The sequence below is a fragment of the Cyanistes caeruleus genome, chromosome 12 (assembly GCF_971803275.1).
Source record: "Cyanistes caeruleus chromosome 12, bCyaCae1.hap1.1, whole genome shotgun sequence".
Lineage (NCBI taxonomy): Eukaryota > Metazoa > Chordata > Aves > Passeriformes > Paridae > Cyanistes > Cyanistes caeruleus.
In genome coordinates this window covers 20,608,058-20,633,624 of record NC_141712.1, presented here as the reverse complement: position 1 = coordinate 20,633,624, position 25,567 = coordinate 20,608,058, and the positions used below count along the sequence as shown (strand labels likewise).

The following is a 25,567-nucleotide window of genomic DNA, read 5'->3' as shown; positions in this document are numbered from 1 at the left end:
ATCCGAACCGGGGCTGGGGGTCCGAACCGGGCTGGGGATCCGAACCGGGGCTGGGGATCCGAACCGGGGCTGGGGGTCCGAACCGGGGCTGGGGGTCCGAACCGGGCTGGGGATCCGAACCGGGGCTGGGGATCCGAACCGGGGCTGGGGGTCCGAACCGGGGCTGGGGGTCCGAACCGGAGCTGGGGGTCCGAACCGGGGCTGGGGGCTCGAGTTCCGGAGGGAGCCTTCGGGGCGGTGCCGCGGGGCGGATCCGGCCGGTGCCGCCCCACCTGGCCGCGCCGAGCCCGAGCGCTCTGCCTGTGCCGGTGTCGCTGCCGGTGTCGCTGCCGCTGCCGGTGCCGGTGCCGGTGCCGGTGGCCGCGGCGATGGCGCTCGGGGGGTCGCGGCCGCGGGCCCGGCGGGCAGCGGGGGGGTGGGTGCCGTGCTTGGCGCTGGCTCTGGGCTGGGCGCTGGGGTGGGCGCTGGGCACGGAGCCCCCGCACCGCTGCCGCCCCGACACCGCGCTGCTGCCGCCGCCGCTCCGCCGCCTCGGGGGCCCCGCGCTGCTCCGCGCCGCCGTTCCGCGCCTCCGCGGCGGCTGGAGCCCCTGCCAGCTGTACCGGTACCCCCACGGAGACCCCCGGCCCAACGGCACCGGGCCCTGCACCCGCGGCTGGCACTACGCGCTGCCCGCCGCCGGGCTCCGAGCCAACCTCGTCACACAGGTGGGGTTCGGGGGGTGGGACTGGGGGGCTCCCGGGGCTGGGGACAGCGGGGGACCCCCGGGCCTGGGGCAGCCTGCGCTGCTGGAGGGGGCGGAGGGTTCCCTTGGGTAAAGGAGGGGTTAAGGGAGGGTCCTGGGAAAGCTGGAGGGTGAATACCTGCGAGGAGCAGGGGGGAGCAAATGGGGGGTCCCAGCTACCGGAGCAAGCTGGGGACTCCAGTGAAGGATCCCACGGGGAAGCTCTGGGTGCGCAGGGGGAGCGAGGCGGACGAGCCCACGGATGGGTTTGGAGCTGAGGGGCTGGAGGGTGTCCAGGGCTCTTGGAGTCACCAGCACTGTCCCCTCACATCTGTCCCCACATTTCTGTTCGTGGGGTGGAGGCTCTCCAGAAGCCCTCCAGGCTCATCCATCCCAGCCTTGTGGGCAGTGCCAGGGGGTCTGCCAAGCCCCCCACGCTGACCCCTCCCTGCTGTGTCCCCCGCAGTGGGACCTGGTGTGTGCCTCTCGCTGGAAGGTGCCCCTGGAGCAGAGCACGCACCTGCTGGGCTGGGCACTGGGCAGTGTCACCGCCGGCCTGGCCTGTGACAGGTAGTGGGGGTCCCCGGGGAGCCCCCGCGGGCAGGGCCCACCGTGCCCAGCCCCTCTCACAGCCCGTCCCTGGCAGGTTCGGCCGCCGTCCCACCTTCCTGCTGTCCCTGGCGCTGGCCGTGCCCCTGGGGCTCGGCGTGGCACTGGCTGTGGATTTCCTCATGGTCCTGGTGGCGCGGCTGCTCTTCGGGGCCGCGCTGGCAGGAGCTTTCCTCGCCCTCTACGTGGCACGTGAGTGTGATGGGGGCGTCCAGGGGGGTGTGGGGACTGCGGATGCTCCGGGATGCTCCGGGATGCTCCGGGATGCTCCGGGATGCTCCGGGATGTGCCAGGGTGCGGGACGGTCTGGAGCGCAGGATGCTCCAGGGTGCGGGATGCTCCGTGTCCTCGACACCCACTGTGTCCCCCTGACCCCCTGCCAGGGCTGGAGCTGTGTGACCCCCCGCACCGGCTGGGGGTGACAATGGTGGCCGGATTCTTCTGGATCGCCGGGGAGCTGCTGCTGCCGGGGCTGGCCCTGCTGTGCCGGGACTGGCGGGTGCTGCAGGGCGCTGTCACCATGATCCTGGCCCTGCTGGCCGCCTGCTGGTGGTAAGGACACCCCCCCCCCCCCGGGCAGGGGGCTGCGTGGGGCTGCGCTGTGCCCGGGGCTGCCCGGCACACCCTGCCCGGGGCCGCGGTGGGGATCAGAGGCCACCCGGGGCTCTCCAGAGGAGTGGGAACCTCCCCACCCTGGGTAAATGTTTGCTCAGGTTTGAAGCTGAGGGTTTCTGGGCAGCGTTGCTTTGAAGCCGGGTGGGAAGGTCAGTGCTGGAGGGTGGCCAGGCCCATGGGGAGCCCGGTGACCCGACACTCGTGCCCCAGGTGCCCGGCACTGCTGCTGGAGTCACCGCGCTGGCTGCTGGCCACGCGGCAGCTGGAGAGGGCCAGGAAGACCCTGCAGGCTCTGGCCGAAGACAACTGTCCCCAGGACAGCCTCCTCGCGGGTGCGTGGGGGGCTCCGAGCCGTGCCTCTGGGGGTGCTGGAACAGGGCCGGCTCTACCCTGGGTTCCCTTCTCCCGGCAGAGCTGGAGGGCCTGTCCGAGGGGCCCCCGCGGCCCCGGTACCACTCTGTCTGCGAGATCTGCGGCACCAGGGTCATCTGGAAGAACGGCGTCATCCTCGGCTTCGCGGCGTGAGCGCCGGGGGGTGGCGGAGGGTGGCCGTGGGGCGGGGGGTCCCACTCGCGGCCCCCTGACCCCGCTGTCCCTTAGGTTCATCGGCTCCGGCATCCGCCACTGCTTCACCCGCAACCTGGTCCCCCACCTGCCCCACTTCTTCTCGTCCCACCTGGTGCTGCTGGGCACCGAGGCCGCCGCCTGCCTCTTCGTGTGCCTGACTGCCGAGCGCTTCGGGCGCCGCGCCATCCTCCTGCTCTGCACCGTCCTCACCGGCATCTCCTCCCTGCTGCTGCTGGCCCTCACCCAGTGTAAGGCCCCGGCGGGACCCCCGGCACGCAGCCCCCGGCCCGGGGAAGAGAGGGTCCCTGTCGAGGTGGGTGCGGGATTTGCCCCCTGATGTGCTTCACCCCCTCCCAGACCTGCTGGAGCTCATTGTCCTGGCGCTGTCCGTGGTGGGCACGGCCGCCTCCCACGCCGTCACCGTGCTCAGCATCTTCTTTGCCAGCGAGGTTCTCCCCACCGTGGTCAGGTAAGGGGGAGCTGCCCCCCTCTTGTGCCAGCCCGGAGCGGGGGGCACGGGGCAGGGCCCCCTCTGAGCGTGTTCCTCCCGCAGGGGCGCCGCCCTGGGCTTGGTCCTGGGCGCCAATTTCGTGGGCAAAGCCGCGGCGCCCATCACCGCCATCCCCAACAGCCGCGGCTTCTTCCTGCACCACGTCGTGTTCGCCTCCTTCGCCATCCTGGCCGTGCTCAGCATCATGTTACTGCCCGAGAGCCAGGGCCGGGCCCTGCCCCAGTCCCTGCAGGACGGCGAGAGCCAGCGCCGCCCGCCCCTGTTCCGCCGCCCCGCCCGCGAGGACCACCTGCCCCTGCTGCCCCCCCAAGCCATTCCCCACGACTATTCCCGCCTGGCCGCCTCCACCAAGAGGATGCTGCGCTCCCCGGACGCCCCCCGCGAGGTGTAGCCGTGCCCCCCGCGCTCCCCGGGGGTCTCCCCGCTGTCCGGGGGTGTTACGGGAGCAGGCGGGGGGAGCAGCGCCCACCCCGCGCTGGGGCCGATCCCGCCCCAGGAGCAGCGGTGCTGGGAGCCCCGGGGCGGGGGTGAAGCCCCCCCGAGGGTGCTGCCGGCTCCCAATAAAAGTGCCTTGTTTCTACGGGTCGCTGCCGTGGGGGGGTCACACACCCCCGCCACCGACCCCCGCTCTTTATTAGGGGGTGACCGCCCCCTCCCCAGCTGTGTGGGGCTCACCCGGGCGTCCCCCCCGAGGTTTGCTGGGCTGGGCTCTGCGGGGTGGGTGTGAGTGCGCATCCCTCGCACGGAGGCCTCTCGTTGCACACGCGTGTGCAAAGCCGCTCCAGCCGCGCATCCCGTGCGGGTCCGTGCGTGAAGCCGCTGCCCCTGGGCATCTCCTGTGCTCCTGGGCGTGTTTGTGTGTGAGCTGCCCGCCGTCCCGTCCCCTCCCCGGGCACTGGGGTGTCCCCTCCTGCCCTCCAGCCCCGCTAGTGCCCGTAGAGGTCGGCCAGGCGGCGGAAGCGGGGCCCCCACTCGCTCAGGTAATCGTAGTCCTGGTCCTCGTCCGTCAGGCTGGACACGATGGAGCTGAGGCGGCTGGCGACCGAGCCCGAGCCCTCGTAGTCGTAGATGAGGGCGGTGTCATAGGGGGGCACGCTGGGGTCACTGTCAGCCGCCTCCAGCCCCTGCAGGGACGGGGGTCACCGTCAGCCCTCCGCCCACGGGCGGCTGAGGCCGCGGGCACCGGGCCCTGACCCACCTCGTTGATGAAATCCTCGATGTCGGAGGGGCTGCTGGGCAGCTTGCGGGGGGCCAGGGGGGTCCCGGAGCTGAGCGGGGCGTCCCTGCGCAGGGGGGGCTTGGCCCGGGGGGAGAAGAGCTCGGGGTGCCGGAGCTGGTTGATGTCGTAGGCGTCCTGCGGGGCCGGGAGGGGTTTAGAGGGTCAGGGCTGAGCTGCGGACCCCCGGGACCCCCTGCCATGGGTCCTGCTCACCTGGTCCTCCTCGCCCCCGCCCTGCTCGTCGTAGTTGAGGATGTTGTCGCGCATGTCGTCCCGAGAGCGCTGCAGGAGCCCCTGGCGCAGAGCCCGGCGGCGCCCGCGGACCCGCGCAGCGCCCAGCCCTGCCAGCACTGCGGGGACACGGGACATGGGACACGGGGACACGGGACATGGGACACGGGACACGGGACATGGGACACGGGGACATGGGACACGGGACTTGGGACATGGGGACATGGGACACGGGACATGGGACATGGGACATGGGGACATGGGACACGGGACATGGGACACGGGACACGGGACACGGGGACATGGGGACATGGGACACGGGACATGGGGACACGGGACATGGGACATGGGACACAGGACATGGGACATGGGACACGGGACACAGGACATGGGACATGGGGACATGGGACACGGGGACACGGGACACGGGACACGGGACACGGGGACATGGGACACAGGACACGGGACACGGGACACGGGACACGGGGACATGGGACACAGGACATGGGACACGGGGACATGGGACATGGGACACGGGACACAGGACACGGGACATGGGACACGGGACATGGGACACGGGGACACGGGACATGGGACACGGGACATGGGACACGGGACATGGGACACGGGGACACGGGACACGGGACACGGGACACGGGGACATGGGACATGGGATATGGGACACGGGACACGGGACATGGGACACGGGACATGGGACACGGGGACACGGGACATGGGACACAGGACATGGGACACGGGGACACGGGACATGGGACACGGGACATGGGACATGGGACATGGGACACGGGACATGGGGACATGGGACATGGGACACGGGGACACGGGACATGGGACACGGGGACACGGGACATGGGACACGGGACACGGGACACGGGACATGGGACATGGGACATGGGACATGGGACACGGGGACACGGGACATGGGACACGGGACATGGGACATGGGACATGGGACATGGGACATGGGACATGACATGGGACACGGGACATGGGACATGGGACACGGGACATGACACATGACGTGGGACAAGGGACATGGGACACGCGCGTGGGCATGTGGAGGCACGGGGGACACGGGGTGATGGCTGGGGTGGGATGCAGTTGGGAGGAGGGGTAAGGGTGGAGATGGGGGTGGGATTGGGGTGGGATTGGGGTGGGATTAGGGTGGGATTAGGGTGGGATTAGGGTGGGATTGGGGTGGGATTGGGGTGGGATTGGGGTGGGATGGGCAATGAAGGAAATGGTCACGGGGGTCTCGGTTGAGGTCAGAAGGGGTTGCTGGGTAGGGGGGAGGTGTTGAGGGTCATGGGTTGGGTTGGGTGGGAGGCCAGGATGGGGTGATGGGAGGGGGTCAAGGTGACAGAATGTGCTGGAGGGGTTCGGGAGGGGCTCGGACCAGGACCAGCACAGGGCTGGGGTGCCGGGGGGCGGGATGGAGGGGTGGGGGAAGGACGGTGGGGGTCTCACTCACCAAGGAGGAGGATGGTGCTGCCCAGGATGATCATGAGCGCCCCGAGGGTGATGCCGGCCCCGGCGGTGGCCGCGGCCAGGAGCCCGTCCAGGCAGGTGCCGTCCCGGCCGCAGTGACACACCGAGACGTTCAGCAGCTGCTGCTGCTCCCGCGGGGGGGTCCCCGAGTCCCGGAGCAGCAGCGGGAGCGAGTAGGGCCCCTCGGGCAGCTCCGCCAGCACGGCCAGCACGGCGTGGGTCACTGCGGGGTGGGCAGGGCGTGAGCGGGACCCTCTATGCAGCATCCCCCCCTCCCCGGCTCACCCTCACCATTGAAGCGGGCGAGGCTCCAGTTGCGGGCGAGCTGGGGGTGCTGGGGGCTGAGCTGGAAGTGGAAGGGGGCTCCATGGGGGGGTCGGTCATCGTCGGTGGCCCCCAGGAGCAGGGTCCCCCCGCGTCCCGGCCGCCCGCAGAGCAGCCCGGCCTGCGGCTGCAGCTGCGGAGCGTGGTCGTTCACCTCGAGGATCTCGATGGAGAGGGTGCCGGTGGCCGAGAGCGGGGGCTCGGCTGGGGACAGAGCAGAGGGGTCAGCGGGGGCGGCGGGGGCCAGGGGGGCAGCGGGGGCGGCTGCTCGCTCACCATCGTCGCGGGCGAGCAGCAGGGCGATGTACCAGCCGCCCTGCAGGAAGGCGGACGGGTGCAGCAGCTCCCGCTTGGTGCGGACGGTGCCGGCGTGCGGCTCCAGCTGCAGCCAGTCCGCGGGGTCGTAGAGCAGCGCGTAGCTGTGGGCGAGGGGTGCGTGAGCCATCCCCGACCCCCGCCCGGGTGCCGGGGGCGGCGGGAGGGGAGCGGGACTCACGTGAGGGTCTGGATCTGGTGGGTGTCGGGGTCGCTGGCGGTGTAGGTGGTGATGGGGGTGCCCGGGGGTGTCCCCTCCAGGACGCTGATCCTCCGCGGGTTCTCGCGGAACACGGGAGCCTCGTTGACGTCCCGCACCCGCACCCGCACCGTGGCCAGGGCCCGGGGGCTGGCGGGGACCGAGGGCTCCAGCGGCCGCTCGTTCTGCACCGACACCGTCAGCTCGAAGCGGTCCCGCACCTCGTGGTCCAGCGGCTGCGGGAGGGGCCAGGGGTCAGCCGAGCCATGAGACCCCCGGTGCCCCCCGGCTGCCCCGTGCCCACCTTGACCACGGAGAGCACGCCGTCGTTGGTGTGGGGGTCGGTCCGGATGGCGAAGGCGCCCTCGGGGTCGCCCTCCAGGATGGTGAATTTGGCCAACCAGCTGGGCGAGCCCGCCAGGTCCTTGTCGTGCACAAAAACCTTGCCCACGTCCACACCCGCCGCCTGCTCCTCCACCTCCATGGAGAACTGGGGGAGAGAGGTGTGGGGTGGGCTCTGCCCCTTTGGGATGCTGCAGCTCCCCGGGGATGGGGGGGCAGCTCCCGCCCCGCTGACCCCGGCACGGCCGCTACCTCCTCCTTGGTGAACTCGGGAGGGTTGTCGTTGATGTCCTCCAGGTAGATGACGGCCATGGCCGTGGTGGTCAGCCCGTCCCCGGACATGTCGGCCGCCTGCACCGTCAGGTTGTACACCCCCATGGTCTGTGGGGAATGAGGGGGGCGGAGCTGAGCCCCTCCAGCCCCCAGGGAACACAGAGATCCCCCAGCTGCTGCCCACCCACCCTGCTCCATGGAGGGAGCTGTGGTTTCACCACGTGGGGCGTCCGTGGCTGCCCCGAGTCCCCCCCAGTCCCACCGGGGTGAGCCCATCCCGCTACCTCGCGGTCCAGGCCGGGCCGTGCGGTGCAGATCTCCCCGGTGGTGGCGTTGATGCTGAACATCCCGGCAGAGCCCTGCTCCAGGATGGAATAGCGCAGAGCCGCGTTATCCGTGTCGGGGTCGTCGGCGTCGGTGGCATCCACCGTCATCACACAGGTGCCTGTGACCGCAGGAGCGCCCGTGGGTGCCGGCACAGGGCTGGCTCGGTCCCCCCAGCCCAGCCCAGCCCAGCCCCCCCGGCTGGCCCCACCTGGCTCAGCCCCCTCCAGCACACGGCCGGTGAACACGTCCTGCCGGAAGAGCGGCCGGTTGTCGTTCTGGTCCACCACGATGATCTCCAGGTCGGTGGGGTCCTCCAGGGTGACACCGCCCAGGTCCAGTGCGAAGGCTCTCAGCTGTGGGTGCAGAGCGGGGGGCTCGGGGTCTGGCTGGGGACCCCGGGGGGGCTGTGGGCACCACGAACATCCTTACCCGGTAGCGATCGTTCTCCTCCCGGTCCAGCATGGCGTTGAGGAAAACCTTCCCGCTGAACTTGTCGATGGAGAAGATGCCCAGGGGCTCCTCATCCACCCCCGGCCCTTTGATGCTGTAGATGACCCCTCCGGGCTGCTGCTTGTCTGACTTGATCTGCCCCAGGAAAATCGGGGCTGGGGGTGTCAGGCTGGGGGTCTGTCCCCTGTGCAATCCCCCTGCCCGAGGTGTCCCCGCCCTGCGAGCCGGGAGGGAGGGTGGGGGGCTCTCAGGTACCTGCACCAGGAGGTGGGGGATGCGCTTGTGGTTCTCCGAGACACTGATGGGCGGGATCACCCAGGCCCTCTTCACCCGCCGAGGGGCCTCGTGCTGCCGCCAGGCCTGGGGGGCTGCAGCGCCGGGCTGGGCTGGGCTGGCACCCTGGGGGCACACGGGGCTGCCAGTGACCCCCAAACCTCCGGAGTGGGGCAGAATGCCAGGGCAGCGGGCAGGGGGCTGGGCTGGGTGTGCAGTGGGGTACACGGTGCTGGGGTGCTCAGTGCTGATGGGGTCGGGTCTGGGGGAGTGCAGAGGCCACCCAGCCTCTCCAGGAGCCTCGTGTCAGTGTCCCTGGCACCCCGGTGTGATGGTGATGGGTGTCCTGCTGGGCTCACCAGGAAGGGGTGCCCCACAAATGACCCTGGTGGTGCCCTGGGCGTGGGCTGTGCCCCACAGGACCCCTGGGGGGGCACCTCGGGCAGGCAGCACCTACCGTGGTCTCCCCCCCATGTCACCGTCACCACACGGATGTGGCAGAGAGGGTGGGGGGTCAGGGATCAGTTCGGGCTGTCACCGTGACCTGGGGGACAGGGCTGGGCTGCTGGGGGGAGCAGAGGGAGTTGGGGGCCTGGGGTGGAGCTGGGGGCTGTGAGGGATGGAAACAAGGGGAACAGGGGTGCTGGTGGGCTGCAGTGGGGTCAGGGAGCTGTGGGGACAAGGATGGGTTGTGGGGATGTGCGGGACAAAGGTCAGGGATTTGGGGGGATTGGGGGGGTGGGGCGGAGCCATGGGGAGTGTGGGAGGTGGGAGCTGGGGGTGGGGAGGGGCCAGGGAACCTCGCATGGAGCCGCCGCCCCCCAGCCGCATTCCTCCCTTTCCTGCCCCGGGGACAGGCGCTGTCCCCCCCGCCCCGAGGAGGGAGCACATCTGGGCAGCGCCGACCCTGCACCCACATCTGTGCCCAGCTGTGCCTGCACCGCTGGCTGCCGGGGAGCCCTGGAGCCCCAGGGGCCGCGTGTGCGCCCCGATGGGGCACGGGTGGCTGTGCCGGGGGTCCCGGGGATGGGGATGGGGGGGGTGGGCTTGCACCAGCCCCACGGGGTGAGCAGGACAAGGGGCTGGTTCCGAGGCTCAGGGGTTGCGCTGTGGCCTCCAGGTCTTTCTCTGAGCCCTTCTCCAGCAGGAGAAACCCCCTGCCCGTCCCTGGGGACGGCTGGAGCTGGGGGGGATCGGGATGTGAGGGAGGGACACTGGGGACCCTGTTCTTGTGGGGGCTGCCCTGCAGATCCCCTTTCCTTCCGCCGCTCGGAAGCAGCCGAGCGCAGGATCCAGGCCAGAATCCCAACGGCCCCGTGCGGCTCAGGCCCGAGCGCAGGATGAGGGGCTCTGGGGGGATGTGAGTGGGCAGGGGGTGCAGGGGGGTCTGGGACCACAGTCGGGGTGGATAAAAGAGGAGCAGGGTGTCTTTAAGTGCCTAACCCTCCCCCAGATCCCATCTCAGCCCATCCCGGTCACAGGCACGGGCAATGTGCCGGAGCCGCAGGCCCCCCCTGCCGCCGCCATCTGTGGGGTGGGAAATGCCTCAAGAGGGGCTCCGAGCCCCCATCGCCCCCAGCCCCATTCCCGCTGCCCCCAAGGACGAGCGTCCACCCGGTTTGGGGTCCGGCCGACCCCCGGCTCTGCCTGCAGGCTCCCCATCCCAGCCAGCCCTCCCGGGGCACGGAGCTGGGGGTCCCCATCCCACCCGCTCCCACCCTGGGGGTCCCCGCGCCCCTTACCCGAGCGCAGAGCGGGGCGAGCAGGCAGGCGAGGAGGAGCGGGGGGCCCATGGCGGAGCGGGGCACAGCCCGGCCGCCGGCCCCGAGCTAAAATAGCGGCGGGACTGGCTGAGTGACAGCACATGTGCTGCGGGCACCCGACCCCCCCGCGGGCAGCTGGCCCCGCCGCCCCCGGCCCGCAGCCCCTGCCCTGCCCGGCCCGGCGGGGGCCCGACGGGGGAGATGCGGGGGGCGTGGAGGGATGCAGGGGGGCGCGGGGGGGTCCCCGCTGGCCGGGCCGGGGGTGCGCAGCCCCGGGCAGGGCGGGCGGAACGCGGCAGCTGCCGCCGGGCGCGCTCCGGGGATGCCGCGACGGGGCGGGCGGGAGGGGGAGAGCCGGGCCCGCTGCCCCCCCGGCTGCTCCGGAGCCGGGACAAGGACCGGCATCGGCACCGGGACAGGGACCGAGACAAGGACAGGGACCAACTCTGGCAGCGGGACAAGGACCGGCATCGGCGCCGGCACCGAGACAGGAACAGGCTCCGACACCGACAGTGGGACAGGGGCCGGGACCGGGACCAGAACCGGGATCAGGACAGGGAGAGGGACCAGAACCGGGATCAGGACAGGGAGAGGGACCAGAACCGGGATCAGGACAGGGAGAGGGACCAGAACCGGTTCTTCCCGCCCCGCTCGGCCGCGCCTCCCGTCGGGGCGAGCCCGTCCGTCTATTCCCGGCCGTTCCCGGTGCCATCCATCAGCGTTGGCGTCGGGGCCCGTCCCGGTGCGGGGTCGGGGTCGGGACCGGCAGCATCCCGCGGTCTCCTGGTCCCGCCGGGTTCCCACCGGCCGGGGGCTGCTCCGGGAGCCCCGACAAGGCTCTCGGCCCCCGCTGTCTGTCCCAGCGCTGTCCCCCGACTCCCCGGTCCCGGTGCTTCCCCCGCCCCCCCCGGCCAGTCCCAGCGCTGTCCTCGGGCCCCGCGGCCGGTCCCGGTGTTTTCCACAGCCCCGGTGCCTGTCCCGGTGTTTCCCCCGAGCCCCGGTGCCTGTCCCGGTGTTTCCCCCGAGCCCCGGTGCCTGTCCCGGTGCCGCCGCCGTGCAGTGGCACCAGGTGGCAGCATCGTCGCGGGCACCGGCCCCGGTCCCGGCGGTGCTCGCAGCTCGCGGTGCCGCACCGGGGAGCGACCCCCGCCCGCCCGCCGGGGCAGGGTCCCGGGGGTCCCGGTGCAGCAGGGATGGAGAGCCGCGAACCCCGCGCAGGGCGAAGGGGTCGGGAGGTTCTTGCCCTCCCGGGAAAGCGAGTCCTGGGCCTGGCAGGGAAGCGTACAATGTGACACTGGTGGCACCATCTCGTCCCTGCTCGGCAGCTGTGGGGACCCCCGCCCCGAATTGTCCCTTCCTGGGAACAAAGCCCTCGGTGCCCCCCCGTGCGCGTCACGGGGACGGGGGAACAAGGCTTAGGAAAAGGGACACAGGAGGAGGGATGCAGGATGTGTCCTGTCCATACCCAGGAGCTGAGGGACGGTGGCAGGGCTGTCGGTGTCCCCAAGGACGTGTCACGAGCGGGTGAGCGCCGGGCACGGGTGACCCGCGGCGTGGCCGGGCCGTGGCTCGGGCAGCGGCGCTCACTTGCCCGTCTGTCTGTCCGATGCCATCCGTCCGCGCCGCTGCCCCGTCACCCCGCATCAGCGTCAGGGCGAGCAGCCGGCCCGGCGGCGCTGGCCGGGGGTCCTGGCGGCTGCCCCTGACGAGCCGTGGCAGGGGGCGGCCGAGCAGATGTTCCCTGCCACCGGCACGGCGGCGCGGGGGTGGCAGATGTGACAGGCTGTGACAAGGCGCCAGCCCCGCTCGTGGGGACGCGGCTGCGGGGGGAGCACGGCAGCGGCTGCAGCGCGACAGAGACCCCCGGGTCCCCTGCTGTCCCCGCACTGACACCTCCTGTCCCTTCAAACCGGGCTCCCACTGCGGCACAGCGACTTGGGGTCCCAGCAATCTACAGGACTACAACTCGCCTCGCCGCTCTGGGCGCTGGCTCACCCGAGGTTGGAGGGTTCCCCAAGCATCGGGGGCGGTGGGAGCAGTTTTACACCACAGTTTGTGATGGGAACCAGTTGTACCCCACACTGTGTGATGGTGTCACCCTGAAAACTCAGCTTCTGAGCTTGCTAACAGTTCTCTAAAGACTTTCCCAGGACAGTAACTGTAAACATAGAGATGTGTACATTCCTTCTGTTCCACGTCTTGTGATGGGCATCTCTCATGGCCAGTGCAGGGAGAAAGTGTTATCCTGACCATCCAATCCCTGGCTGGGGTCAGAAACCTATAAATCCTGGGAGGAAAAATAAACTTGCTTCTTTTCACCACACCTCGACCTGTGTCCGTGTGATCTATTCATCTTCAGCAGCAACATGGTGGGACCAGTTTCACCCCACAGTGTGTGGTGGGAGCAGTTGTACCCCACAGTGTGTGGTGGGAGCAGTTGTACCCCACAGTTTTAGCTGTTTTAGGAGCAGTTTTACCCCACAGTGTGTGCTGGGAGCAGTTTTACCCCACAGTGTGTGGTGGGAGCAGCCACAGCTCCAGTGCAGGGGCAGCTGGACCCGTCACCACCCCAGTGTGGCACCAGCCGTGTCCCTCACGTGTGGTGCAGTGGGGCCAGCTGTGACCCCGGGGCAGAGGCTGGGGGTCAGGGCAGTGCCCAGGAGGGCAGAGGGAGCAGCTGGGAGTGCAGAGGTGCCGCACGCCGGCACAGCCCCATAAAGCCACCGGAGCTTGGATTTTATATGGCAATAAAAGATAATGTCAGCTATAAAGTGCTGGAGAGGAGGGGACAGAGGGGTGGGCAGCCCCCAGCTCCTCGGGGACACCCCAGCAGGGCAATTCCTCCTCGGGTCCCCAGCTGCCCCAGGCTTGGGGACACCCCCGGCACTGTCACAGGCTGAGGTTCCGGTCAGTGCGTTAAAGCTGCTGCTCTGGGTTGTTGTTGTTGTTGTTGTTGTTGTTGTTGTTTTAATGGTTTTATTGGGTGATGCTGGGCCGGGCCTGGCAGGCCCTAATGAAGGAGATTGATGGCTTAATCGCCTGCAGCCATTACCGGGTAATTGAATGGTTGTGTACATATGATCCCACTGCCAATGCCGATGTGGCTGGCAGGAGAAGCTCTGGGGCTGGGGGGACACACGGAGCCCCCCCTGCACCCCCAGGGATGTGGTGTGGAGGGAGCAGAGCCCACGGCCTTGGGACCCCCATCCATCCCCGCGGTCCCGGCTGTGTTGGGTGTTCCTGGAGCTCTCCAGGTTCATCCAGTGGCACCAGGTCACCCCATCCAGCTCAGCTCCAGCCAGGCCACTGTGTGCAGGTGCTTTAATGAGGCTTTTAATGAACAGCTCCCACCCACAGGGATGCACAGCACGAGGGTCCAGCACGGATGGCAAACCGGGGGTCACCCCTGACCACCCTCCCTGCGGGAATCCCCGAGGAGCAAACCTGGCAGGGCCCCAGGCAGGTCCCTGCACTGAGCCGTGAGTCAAACTACTCATTCTGTGTGTGACAACCAGGTGTTTTACAGTATTTGCTACCTGTGATCATCCATCAAAGCAATCGATAGCGTTCCTGCAGAGTTTTATTAATGATCTTGTCACCGGGCTGGTGCGGGGTGCCCGGGGTTGTCGAGAATGATAGATCATTAAGAGCTTTTGCTGCTATTTATTCTCCAGTGACCTTGTCTCTCTCCATTGTTGCTTGCTTAAGAGTTATGAATGCGAGACATGATAATTTGATATTGATCTATTTGGTAAGTTAAAAAATTTACTGCATCGTTGATGTTTTAACAAAGGATCGGCTCGGGCCCTCCCGCTGGTGCTCGGCTGCACTCGTGTCCCTGAGCCCGGGGGGTGGGACACTGAGAGGTGGCTCTGAGCTCTGCTTGTCCCTCGTGTCCCCATCTCCTTCTGAGCCTGAAGCACCGAAATCCAGGAGATGCTGCTATGGGCAGGGTGTTGGGATGGACAGATCCCTGTGCAGTGGGGTGGAGAAAGCCTGTCCCCATCCACATCCCCTTCCCCTTTTTCCCAGCCCCACTCTCATCCCATCCCCTCCCTGCCTGCTCTGGCCAGCACCATGTGCCTGCCACGGTCCTCTCCATGTTCTCTACGTGTCCTCCCAGATTTTTGTGGCTCTGGTGACCCTAACAAAGGAATCCCTCGTGTTCCTCCTGCCCTTCCTGGTGCTTCTGGAGCCTCAGCAGCTGCTGGGAAAGGCTGGAGCTCCCTGTCACCCCCTCAGCACTGGGCAGGATCAGACCAGCCGGACCCACTGGGGCTGGCAGCTCGTGTGTGGAGTCAAACAGGGACAAACTCCCATGGACAGAGGTGGGATTTACCAACAGCACACTGGGACCACTCGGTGCTGGCAGATGCACTGGATAACACAGTCAGTACTTATGTGTGATTTTGAATTTATTTAGTTCTGCTGGGAAATCATTCCCTGTGAAATTGGGGAGGCCCTGGCACAGGTGCCCAGAGCAGCTGTGGCTGCCCCTGGGTCCCTGGAAATGTCCCAGGCCAGGCTGGACAGGGCTTGGAGCACCCTGGGACAGTGGGAGGTGTCCCTGCCCATGGCAGGGGGTGGAACATGATGGGCTTTAAGGTCCTTTCCAGCCTCAAACATTCTGGAATCCTGTGATTCCTACAAAGGGCTCCCACACATGGAAGCCCTAACTGCAGCTCTGGCTCAGCTCAGCCAGGCAGGAAAAATCGTATTTTATTGGACATTATTCAAGGACTAGGCTGCAGTGAGCCCAGACCTGCCCAGGACCATCCCCGTGGCTCCTCCTCAGGGGCAGAGCGGCCGTGGGTCGGGGCCAAGCCCCCCAGGTGGGCACTAGGCTGGGTAAAAGCGCTTCAGAAGCTCCTTCTTGTTGACTTTGCCCATCTGGTTGCGCGGGATCTCGTCCACCACGATCAGCTCTGTCGGGATGCTGTAGGGAGCCATGGTGTCCCTGCAACACCGAAGTGCAGCTGTTCCAGGTGGGGCAGGACGGGCTGAGCCTCCCCGGGAGCGCCCTCAGCCCCACCTGCGACCCCCGCCCACATCCCCGCAGCCCATTTAAGCCCGGCCCCTCTGGAGACGGGTGGTGGGATGGTTTTTTTTCCCAGTCTGTCTCTGCAGGGAGCAGCTGGGGACTCCTCAGTGGCTGTCCCCGAGGGCAGGGACAGCAGCAGCCGTGTGAGGAGCACAGAACCCGCGTGTTCCTGTGCCCGCTCCGGAGGGGCCGCGCCTGAGCCGCTCCCCCGGGAGCGTGCGGGGCATTTACCGGAGCTCATCAGCCCGGGGCTCCTCCTGCTGCCCTGTGCCACCAAGCTCCGGCAGCGCCCTGGCACCGAGCCGAGTGCGAGATGCCGAGCGTGCCGAGCCCCCGGAGCCCCGGCCGGCCAGATGGAGCCGCTAACCCGGGATGGCGCCGGGGAGCGAGAGCCGCAAAATGAATCACTCTGAAGAGGGACATGTGTCTCCTGCCAGGGAGTGCGAGAACGGGGGCCAATTGAAGCTAAGTGACAGAAAAAATAAAGGGGAGAGACAGGGAGAGGCGGGCGGGGGCCGGAGCACAGCCCGACCCTCCGGGGCTTTGCGTTCAAGGGCACCGCAGCAACGTCCCTGTCACAGAGCAGGGGACAGCGATGGAAGGGACGTGCAGGGAACGCTCGGGGAGAGGGGCAGGGGGCTCAGCAAAGTCCCCTGCCTCACACCAGGGATCCCCAAGGGTACAGGTGGGGCATGAAGGGATCTCCTTGTTCCTGGCAAGAAATTTAGGGATGAGCAGCCACCTTAAACATAGTGAGCATCTCTCCTGTGAGGAAAAGCTGAGAGAGCTGGGCTTGTTCAGATGGGGAAAGAGGAGACTTTTTATGAGAGACTTTATAGGGCCTGGAGTGCTCGGACAAGGGGGAGTGGAAAACTGCCAGAGGGCAGGGATGGATGGGATACTGGGAAGGGATTGTTCCCTGGGAGGGTGGGCAGGCCCTGGCACAGGGTGCCCAGAGCAGCTGGGGCTGCCCCTGGATCCCTGGCAGTGCCCAAGTCCAGGCTGGATGGGGCTTGGAGCAGCCGGGGACAGTGGGAGGTGTCCTGGCCATGGCAGGAGGTGGGACTGGATGAGCTTTAAGGTCCCTTCCCACCCAAACATCTCCATGACTCTGTGATCCTGTGACATGTCCGTGACGAGGACACTGCTGGCTTTGAGCCTGCTGTCCCTGTGTCCCTCCCCATGGGGGTCTCACCTGGCCCAGTCCTTCAGCTCCCTGACGGAGAGCATCTCGCCCTTGCGCAGCTTCACCACGGCGCTGACGCGCTGGCCCCACACCATGTCCGGGGGCCCGATCACCGCCACGTCTGCAGGGACAGCAGGGCTGCACTCAGCAACCTCAGCAGCTCCACGTGGCCACAAGAGGGGTTCAGGTGTGAGGAGGAAAATGCCACGGGATGTCAGCGCGGGAGAACACCGTGGGATTCTGTGCTGGCACAAGAGCAGAGCTTTTCACCATGGAAAAGGCAGGAAGCTCCGGGATTTCAGGATTTAGACTCAAGGGGGAGGAAGATGATGTAGAGAGTGGTGTGGAGCTGGGAGCACCACGTCTGACCCCTTGCACAGGGTCATGCACAAGGGCAGGGCAGATCTAATTACAGCCTCATTTCCAAAATCAGCCCTGAGCTGCTGCCGACTCAGCTCCGGCCCTGGGAGCGCAGGAGCTGTGGGATTTCAACATCCCCTTGTGGGAGGGGGCTCCAGGCACGAGCTCTTGGGAGCCTGGTGCACCTGCTGAGGCAGGGCTGCCCCCAGAGCAGTGTCCCCTCTGGGCAGGGAGCAGGAGCACAGACCTGTGATGTGGGGGTGTGTGAGGAGGTGACGCTCCACCTCCAGCGCGCTGACTTTAAACCCTCCGTTCTTGATGATGTCCACGGAGGTGCGGCCCCTGATCCAGTACACTCCATCCTTGTACACTGCTGTGTCTCCTGGAAAACAAACAGCTCCATCAGAGGCTGTTCCCTCTGCCCTTCCTGGTGGTGCTGCAAGGGGGAATGGCTTCCCACTGCTACAGCAGGCGTAGATGGGATATTGGGAAGGAGCGTGGGGAGGCACAGCTTGCCCACAGCAGCTGTGGCTGCCCCAGCTCAGGAAGTGCCCAAGGCCACGTTGGACAGGGCTTGGAGCCACCTGGAATAGTGGAAGGTGGAATGAGATGAGATTTTAGGGCCTTCCAAATGAAACCATCCTGTGATTCCACAAAAAAACCAAAAAGGTAGGGAGTGACATTGGGAAAATGAGTTTGTCCTGAGCAAGGTGTTTGGTCCAACCTGTCCTTCCCACAGGTGTGATTCCCATAATCAGCCCAGGCACCACAGGATGTGCCAGCAGTGATGCTGTTTCCACAGCCCATTTCCAGCTCACTTCTGGCACTCTGGAGTTGGCATGAGGTGCAGCAAAGGCCCAGGGATTTACTTGCCAGGGCAAGGAAACACCAGAATCAGTCCTGAAAATCCAGGCTGTTCCCCAGAAGAGCTGTGTCCCTGCTCAGCTGGCACCTGCCAAAATCCTGAGCAGCTCAGCCAGAGGATGATTAATTGTTCCTGTATTTGCCTGCCCCTTGGCCCTCTGTGGATGCTGAAGGCAGTCTGGAATGTTCTGAAACTGAGGGAAAGTTTGAAACTGGGGCTCTCTGGGTGTTTGGCTGCTGGGAGTGGGAACAAGTTGTGGCTGCTGTGATGAAGTGCCTTCTGCACCCAGCTGCTGTGGTGTGTGACTGACACATGATGGGACAGGGGACATTAATTGAACGGTGGCACTGGGAGAGGCAGGAGCAGGAGCTGCTCATTGACACGGACAAGATGGAGAGAGGAGAGAGAATTCAGCCCTGGCTCAGTGGCACCCAGTTCCCGTGTCATTCTTTGGGATGTCAGCACAGGAAAACAGCCACATTTGCTTTTCCTCTGCCCTGATGGGGTGAATGATCCCTGGGCAGTTCTCTCTGCTCCCCTCCCACCCCCGTGCTCCCCACAAGCTTCCCACACGGATCCCTCCGTTCCACCGGCAGCACAGCACAGCGAGGGGATGTCACATTATTATTGTGACTATTGTGAGCTCCTGGGACCAGCTCTGTAATTCCCCCCGTCTCTTCCTTTTCATCTCCTCTCCAGCATCAGCTCCTGGCTGTCACTTCCCGCGCTGACAGCCCCGAGTGCTCTGGGGGACACCATCCGCTGAGGACAGCCCCGTTACCCTCTGCCCTGCACCATCTGCCTCCAGCCCAGCACATCAGGCAGCCTCTGCAGTGCCACATCCAGCACTCCCCGCTTCCCAAGCCAGCAGGGAATTCCCAGGGAGTGGGAGAACTCTGGGAACTCCCAGACCAAGGAGACCAGTTAAAAGGATGCTGAATTTGCTCAAGGACTGTCCCCAGCAGTGCTGAGTGTCACTTCCACGGCGGTGCTGCCCCGAGAGCCACAGCAAGGACTGTGCCTGTCTTCCCAGGGCTCACGGGTGAGTCTCTTGCCCCATGAGCCCAGCAGCCCTTGTGCTGTGTTCCATCCATCCCAGCTGCTCCATCCAATGGGATGCAGCTCACAACCACAACCAGCACTCCCTGCCCTCGGCCAGCTGCACCAGAAAGGGAATTTTGGCTTATTTGGTGTCTCTGACACCCCACCTCCTCCTCTGCCTGCCTGGGCCACTCCACCCAGCTCCTGTCAGCACACAAAGCCGTGGCAGCAGAACCTCACGGCACGTGGCTGACGCCGGAGCTGCTGAGGCCGTGGGATTATTGCTTCCCTGACAGCAGCCGGCACCGCTACCTTTGGATTTGTTTCAAGATGCTCAGTGGGCATCTGTTCTGTGAAATGTTAAAGGCTCTGCTGAGCTGCATGTTGAGCAGGCTCTGCGCCGGCGGGGGCTGCCCTTTGCTGGAGTTACAGGCGGTTATAGATATATTTATCCAGTTAAAAGCATAGAATTAGGGAAAGGTTTGGGTTGGAAGGACCTTAAACCCATCCAGTGCCACCCCCTGCCATGGCAGGGACATCTTCTACTAGCCCAGGCTGCTCCAAGCCCTGTCCAAGCTGGCCTTGGGCACTGCCAGGGATGCAGGGGCAGCCAGAGCTGCTCTGGACAACCTGTTCCCACCCCTCACCACCCTCCCAGTGAGATACAGAAGGAGACACGTGCAATGGAGACATTTCCCAACTCAGAGAGCAGAGATTTCTGCCATGAGGTTCTTCAAGTTGCAAAATCCTCACTGCAAACACGAAAAGGCCCTTGGGACTCTGCTGTAGTTTGAACACCATCCTTCACTGAGTGCTGAGACCTCGTGGGGACCAACAGGCTGCCCAAGCTGCTTCCCAGGATGTGGAGAACAAGAGCCCCTTTTGCTCCTTGAGCTGAGCTGCAGGATCAAGCCCTCACCTGTGTCAACACCCTCACCCACAGGGCAGTTTGTTCCTGGCAAACACAGCACAATCCCCACATCAAAGCTGCAACCAACTATTGACCTAGGGAACACTTTGGCTCGAGAAAAGCAACGCTGAGTGGCTTCGGGGAGCTCTGAGATAGCTGAAGTATGCATAAAAAAAGACTTTTTAGGTAATTCAGGTGACTTCAGCCTGGTCTAGATAGAGGCTCAGGAATGTTCTAGGATCTGCTGGACAAACAGGGATGGTGTTGGCCTCGCACTGGGGCTGAGTCCAAGAGTTCAACCCTGCACACGGGTGATGAGGAGAGGTCAGCATCCTGGAGCTGCCCCCAGAAGGAGCCCACCCCAGGCACACCAGCCCTGCTCTGGGGGACAGATGTCACTGGGAAGCCTGGGAGGCTGTTTGGTAACAGGTGTCACCAGCTTGGTGGCAGTGACAGCGCGGCTGCGACGCGCGAGCCGAGATCTGGCACGCGGAGCCGCGCTGAGCTGCAAACTGTCCCACGGCGCTCCTGGAGCTGCTGCCCCACCCCACATCATTCCTGCACCCACTGCTTTGTGCTCAGAGCTCCAGAGGGGAGCTCCAGGTGTTTCCCAGCTCAGAGGGGATGGGAGGAAGGACAGCGCAGCCACCTGAGGATGTGCACTCTCAGCTTTGAAACCAAATGCCACCAGCAGAGCCTGGGCCAGCAGCATCATTCCCAGGGGATTTGGCTCTTTGCAGCTGTGATGTTCCCCCCACGCCTGTCACAGCTCCAGCAGACCAAGTGCTGCTCAGCAGAAAATACCAAGAAACAGCAAATCTCCCCTTTTGAAAGGCAAATGATTTTGCTGATTATTTCAGCCTCCTGCTCTGGAGGCTGTTAATGCTCTAGTCAGGAGCTCCAGGGGCCGGAGTGGCGCCGGGAATGCTGGGGGGCTCTTCCCTGCCAGCAGCAGGATGTGGTTGGAGCACTTTCAAACATTAATTAGACCTTTTTGCTGTTAATGAATCACTCCTGATTTTTGCAAACTCTTGGCTTTCAAATGCTCCACGCAGAGCTCAGCCCAGTGCTCCTCAGAGCGGGGACAGAGAGCAGGAATGTGTCACAGCCACTTTTCCAGGTGACACGGACCTGCAGGGACACAGAAGAGCTCCTCTGGGGACAGTCACCACGTGCCACCCACGGGCAGCCAGCAGAGCTCCTTCAGACCACAGAGTGCACCTTGCTCTTTTGGGAGCCTTTATGGTTTGTTTTTCCCAAACTCCAGGAGGAATTCCCTGCTGTCAGCTGTTCTCCTGCCGCGATGATCCCTCATTTCCAGAGGCACTCACCCTCCTGCATTCCTCTGGAATTGCTGCTCTCACCAAGTGAGTGTGTGGGGGAACCAGCAAGCTCCCAGCTGGAAAACCCCCGGGAAGCTTGCAGGAAGGCAGTTGGAATAATCAGTCTTTGCCCTTCTCTGGTGCCTTTCAGCAGAGGATCTCCAAGCACACTGACCCAGAGGCTAATCAGGCAGAAAGGGAGCAGCTGGCAGGACAGCACTGGGATGTGAATGGCCTCGGTGGGATGAGGAGTGGCCTCACCCACCACGGAGCAATGGGCAGGAGGTTCTGGATCTCTGCTCTACCCTGGCATTAACTCCTACCTGCCTCCCACTTCCCTGAAATCACTGTTGATGCTGCTGGTCCATCAGGCTGAGGCAGAGCTCACAGAGACACACCTCGCTGATTACCATTATGATTTATTTTCCAGGTAGGATTGGTCCAACAGCCTGGGCAGGTGACGAAGAGCCTGAGCCCTGGTCCTGCTCCTCACCAAGTGGGAGAGCAGAGCCAAAATCTGGGAGCTCAAACCCCCTTTTGCCAGGTGAGGATTTTGTGGGAGCAAGCCTCCAACCCCAGCACCCACATTTGGACGGGACACACAGGGGCCCAACCAGGGCTTGTGATGGTCCCCTGACCACTCAGGGGCAGCTGTGGGACCCCACCTGGCAGGAAGGTCCTCCTCCATCCTTCTTTCAGCACGGTTCTCCTGCCTGCAGATCAGCTCCAGCAGCACACCACGGAAATACTCCTCCACAGGTTTTGGAATTCTCCTGCAGCCACAAGCTCCATGTGCCCATCACATTTCTCTTGTCCTTTCAGGTTCCCCTGCTCCTTCCAGGGCAGTTCAGTGTCTCACCACTTTCTTAAACCCATGGGAATGACTTTGTGCAGGTAGCACAGGCACAGTGGGGCTGGGAAGCTGCTGAGTGTGGCACAGCAGTGACATTCCTGTGGTCACTCTGCCTCTCTTCCCGTCCCTCTGGGCACAAGCTCCCTGTGCAGCTCCCCAGCCCAACGCTGTAAGAAATGGTTTCTTCCCATTCCCAGAGGTTCCTGTGCTGGAGAAAAGCCACGTGGGGTGGATAAATCATTATAAGGCAAGTGCTAAAGGCTTTTTATAGGAATTAGATAATCCATCCCCTCTGTGGCCGTGCCGTGGGATGGGCGGCCAAGCGCTGCCTCTCCGTCACGGACATCCACCTTTCCCTCCCCCCGTGCCATGAAAACTGCATCCACAGATCCCCCATCTGCTCACATACATCACACACTTCACTCCAGTTTATTAGCTGGAATAAATCATAAATATTTCATTATATATCAACGGCGCTCGACTCTGGGAAGGCGCAATCCATCACCCCGACGTTCCCCGCGACCTGCCGCCGTGCAATAAGCTTTCCAGTCTATTAAACAAGATTGATACAGTGTGCCAGGCTGGACTGGGGGGATTTATTTATGGAGCACTGGGAGAGGGAGGGCATGGAAAGCGTGGGGCTGCTCCTGGGCAGCCCAACCACAAACCCTGGAGCAGTAAGAGGCAGAGTCCTCCTCCAAGCGTGTCGTGGGAGTAGAAGAATCGTGGAATCGTGGAACTATTTTGCTTGGAAAAGGCCCTTAAGACTGTCTGGTTCACCCATTGCACAGCACTGCCAAGCCCAGCACTAACCTGTGTCCCCAAGTGCCACATCCTCATGGTTTTTAAAACTCTGCAGGGATGGAGACTCCACTGCTGCTGTGCCTGGACAGCTCTTCCCATGAGGAAAGCTCCCCTAATATCTAAGGATGTTGGATATTAGGGAAGGCTGTTTACTCTTGTCCCGTTGCTTGTTCCCTAGGAGAAGAGATGGCAAAGCAAGGTGCAACTGAAGCAACATCCTGCCTCCAGCAGGGACATTCCAGAATGTCCCCAGCTCAGGAAATTCCACCTGATCCTCCCAAGTGAGACCTCTCTCCAAGCCTCATCTCCCCGCAGGACCAACAGAACTCTCAGTGTGAGTGACTCTGGTTGAATCCTGGGCCTTGGGTGAGTTACCAGCACTCGAGAGATGTTTGGGAAGGTGCAGCTCTCCGTGATCCAGAGCCTCTCCAACACTGCTGGGATTGATTGGAGGCATCCCTGCTCCTGAAGGGATTGACGCCGCCTCGGCAGCGGTGATGTATGTGCACAGATCTATTTAATGAAATGCTAAATGATAGGCTAAATAACTGAGCAACTTTAGCTTGATTTATTGGGTGGAAGTGAGGAATGCGTGTCCCTGCTGTCAGCCATCTTGGCTGCCAACAGAGGTCACGAGCACTAATTGTAGCTAATTAACATTAATTAGACTTGGGAAAGACTGGGTCTCCTCTCCCCAGTCATCCCCATCCACCCCAGCCCTTCAGCACTCACATTCCCTGGAACCAGGCTGCATTCCCAGCAGCCCAAGGTTCCCCAGTTCCTGTTAATCCCAGTCCAGCTGAAATCATCAGCTCCTGCTTTTCCCCAACTTTTCCACCCTGCTCAGACCATGAGGGTGAGACCTGCCAGGCTCCCAGAGTCCAACTTGCTGCTCCCTTTGGAGCGTGTCACAACCTCAAAGTGACTCTTGGGGGATCCTCGAGTCCATCCACCCTCCCCAGATCACCTGGACCAGCAAATTCCTTCCTTGGGCTCACAGGAGGCCCTGTCCAAAACCACCGGGGCTGCTCCGAGGCCCGGCTCCCTCAGCGGAGCACGGAGGGTTCGGAGAGCGCCGCGATCATTAATAAAGCATCAAAGGCTCCTGAGGGGGAGAGTTTGAAACTTCCTCAAAAAACCACATGTTTATTAATACCACAGCAATTATTCATGAGGAAACCCTGTCCCCAGCAGCTCCCAGGGCTCCCACTCGCTCCCTGGGTGCAGGACAAAGCCTTTCCCGGTGTCCCTGCCCTGGCCAGCAGAGCCGCTGGCACCGGGAGAAGGGCCGGCACTGCGCTCCTGGATCCAGCTGCTATCCTGGCACCGGCAGCCCTGGCTGGCAGCACAACTCCAATCTGCTGCCAAACTCCTCCAGAGGGGCCTGGGAGGAGAGTGGCTCAGCAGCTGCAGCCCGAGATCTGTCCCTGTGCTGGGAACAGGCAGGTGAGCTCGGCATGGAGCCGCTGTTCTCCAGGCAGGTCCCACCTGGAGAGCACAGTGTAAGGATGTGGAGGTGCTGGAGTGAGTCCAGAGGAGCCCACGGAGCTGCTCCCAGGGCTGGAAACCCTCTGCTCTGGAGCCAGGCTGGGGGAGCTGGGGGTGCTCACTGGAGAAGGGAAGAGCTCAGAGCCCCTTCCAGGGCCTACAGAGACTCCAGGAGAGTCTATCTGTCCACATGAAGCTGTGGCAGGGCAGGTTTGGGCTGGAGATCAGGACAAGGTTCTTCCCTTAGAGGCTGCTGGCACTGCCCAGGGAATGGTCCAAGGCTGCCAGAGCTCCAGGAGAGTTTGGACAGAGCTTTCAGGCACAGGCTGGGATTGTTGGGATGTCTGGGCAGGGCCAGGATTTGTATTTTGATATTCTTAATGTGTCCCTTCCAGCTGAGGATATTCCATGACTCCGTGATTGATCTGGGAAAGGCACTGGGTCATCTGCAAGCTGCCTGCTCCCAGGAGAAAGGGGTTAAACAATGGACTCCCCACTCTCCAAACTTCTCCAGAGACTCCTGGAGCAGCCAGCATGAGGAAAAAAGAAAATCAGAAATAAGGAAAAAAAAAAAAAAAAGCAAGCCCCAGCCTGGAATGAATTCCTGTCATGCTCTCTAACAGGGAACTTTGTATTCCACAGGCAGCAGCGCTGAGCCTGCTGTCAGAGCCACGCTGGGAGAAAGGGCAAAACCCTGCCGAGATGAAAGAATGGGAAGCACTGGAACAGCCTCCCCTGGCATTTACACCTGGAAAAAAAATAAATCACTCAAGGGCATCTCACAAAGAGCTGTGCTAATAAGGCTCTCCTCCCCACGCTGTGTGGCTGCGCCGGCGGAGCGGGACGTGGAGCGGTGCCAGCAGTGCTGGCAGCAGCTCAGGTACCTGCCAGGGGAAAGGAGCAGGTAAGACAAGCCTGATTCAACCCTGTGCTGAGCTCTGCCCACCCTGCTTCCAGCCAGGGGACAGAGGGGGACTGCCCAGGAGTGCAGCTGGCCCTTGTCTCGGCTGGTCTAGCAGACATTCCTTCCCCTCACACATGTATTTTCCAAAGGTTCCTCAAATTTACTGCGCCTCTCAGGCAGGGTGAGAAGTCAGGGTGATGCCCACTGACCCTCCCTGGCTTGTCTGCACATCCTATTTCCTTCACCATCCAAATTCCCCCTCCACAACCCCGTCCTGGCTCCTGTGAGAGGGCTCATCCCACCACACAGACCTTTCCCAGCTCCCAAGAGGATTTTTCTCCTTCTCTGAGCACAGGGAAGAAGGCAGAGCAGTGTTTAGGTGTTATCCTCTGGTGTCACTGTCCCACTGTACCCCTTCCCCAACCCCTCTCCCTGCAAACCAGACTTCCCAACACATCCCACTGGGCAGCAGGATTGGTTTCCAAATACACAGAGCCTGTCCTGTTGTTCTGGGGCCTCAGGGGCTGCTGCAGATGGTCCCT

At 63.9% G+C, this 25,567-nt stretch overlaps 3 protein-coding genes across 7 annotated transcripts in view; 1 reads left to right on the top strand and 2 right to left on the bottom strand.

The window, feature by feature from the left end:
- The first annotated feature begins 339 nt into the window (after nucleotides 1-339).
- SLC22A31 (solute carrier family 22 member 31) lies at nucleotides 340-3,604 on the top strand. Its single transcript, XM_086848047.1, has 9 exons — nucleotides 340-707; nucleotides 1,191-1,294; nucleotides 1,371-1,525; nucleotides 1,717-1,885; nucleotides 2,159-2,280; nucleotides 2,361-2,469; nucleotides 2,549-2,763; nucleotides 2,873-2,984; nucleotides 3,069-3,604. The coding sequence occupies exons 1-9, from the start codon at nucleotides 369-371 to the stop codon at nucleotides 3,415-3,417; spliced, it is 1,674 nt and encodes a 557-aa protein (XP_086704173.1). The 5' UTR covers nucleotides 340-368; the 3' UTR covers nucleotides 3,418-3,604.
- On the bottom strand, nucleotides 3,601-10,384 carry CDH15 (cadherin 15). The gene is made up of 14 exons (XM_086847983.1): nucleotides 10,231-10,384; nucleotides 8,471-8,614; nucleotides 8,195-8,350; nucleotides 7,974-8,118; nucleotides 7,723-7,883; nucleotides 7,418-7,546; nucleotides 7,128-7,313; nucleotides 6,806-7,059; nucleotides 6,586-6,728; nucleotides 6,277-6,513; nucleotides 5,969-6,208; nucleotides 4,459-4,595; nucleotides 4,225-4,380; nucleotides 3,601-4,150 (listed from the first exon to the last, which is right to left on the bottom strand). The coding sequence occupies exons 1-14, from the start codon at nucleotides 10,279-10,281 to the stop codon at nucleotides 3,953-3,955; spliced, it is 2,337 nt and encodes a 778-aa protein (XP_086704109.1). The 5' UTR covers nucleotides 10,282-10,384; the 3' UTR covers nucleotides 3,601-3,952.
- A 4,264-nt stretch (nucleotides 10,385-14,648) lies between these two features.
- ACSF3 (acyl-CoA synthetase family member 3) overlaps nucleotides 14,649-25,567 on the bottom strand; it is a 51,676-nt gene continuing 40,757 nt past the window's right edge. For 3 of the 5 annotated variants that reach the window (XM_086848038.1, XM_086848039.1, XM_023934455.2), the window contains exons 8-10: nucleotides 17,086-17,220; nucleotides 16,488-16,599; nucleotides 14,649-15,208 (exon numbers count right to left, since the gene is read on the bottom strand). In XM_086848038.1, the coding sequence (XP_086704164.1) occupies nucleotides 15,091-15,208; nucleotides 16,488-16,599; nucleotides 17,086-17,220 (365 nt within the window). In that variant the 3' untranslated portion in view covers nucleotides 14,649-15,090. Of the gene's footprint in view, nucleotides 15,209-16,487; nucleotides 16,719-17,085; nucleotides 17,221-22,697; nucleotides 22,808-25,567 lie in introns of those variants that run through there. The other 2 variants (XR_015275505.1, XM_086848040.1) reach the window with 2 other exon arrangements.

Excerpts from the sequence above, each read along its gene's own strand:
- SLC22A31 (XM_086848047.1), top strand. The coding sequence starts at position 369 with ATGGCGCTCGGGGGGTCGCGGCCGCGGGCCCGGCGGGCAGCGGGGGGG. Across the intron at positions 708-1,190 it reads GAGCCAACCTCGTCACACAG|TGGGACCTGGTGTGTGCCTC; the intron begins GTGGGGTTCGGG and ends TGTCCCCCGCAG. Across the intron at positions 2,985-3,068 it reads GTTCTCCCCACCGTGGTCAG|GGGCGCCGCCCTGGGCTTGG; the intron begins GTAAGGGGGAGC and ends TTCCTCCCGCAG.
- CDH15 (XM_086847983.1), bottom strand. The coding sequence starts at position 10,281 with ATGGGCCCCCCGCTCCTCCTCGCCTGCCTGCTCGCCCCGCTCTGCGCT. Across the intron at positions 8,615-10,230 it reads TCGCCCCGCTCTGCGCTCGG|GGTGCCAGCCCAGCCCAGCC; the intron begins GTAAGGGGCGCG and ends GTGTGCCCCCAG. Across the intron at positions 4,596-5,968 it reads CAGCACCATCCTCCTCCTTG|TGCTGGCAGGGCTGGGCGCT; the intron begins GTGAGTGAGACC and ends GTGTCCCCGCAG.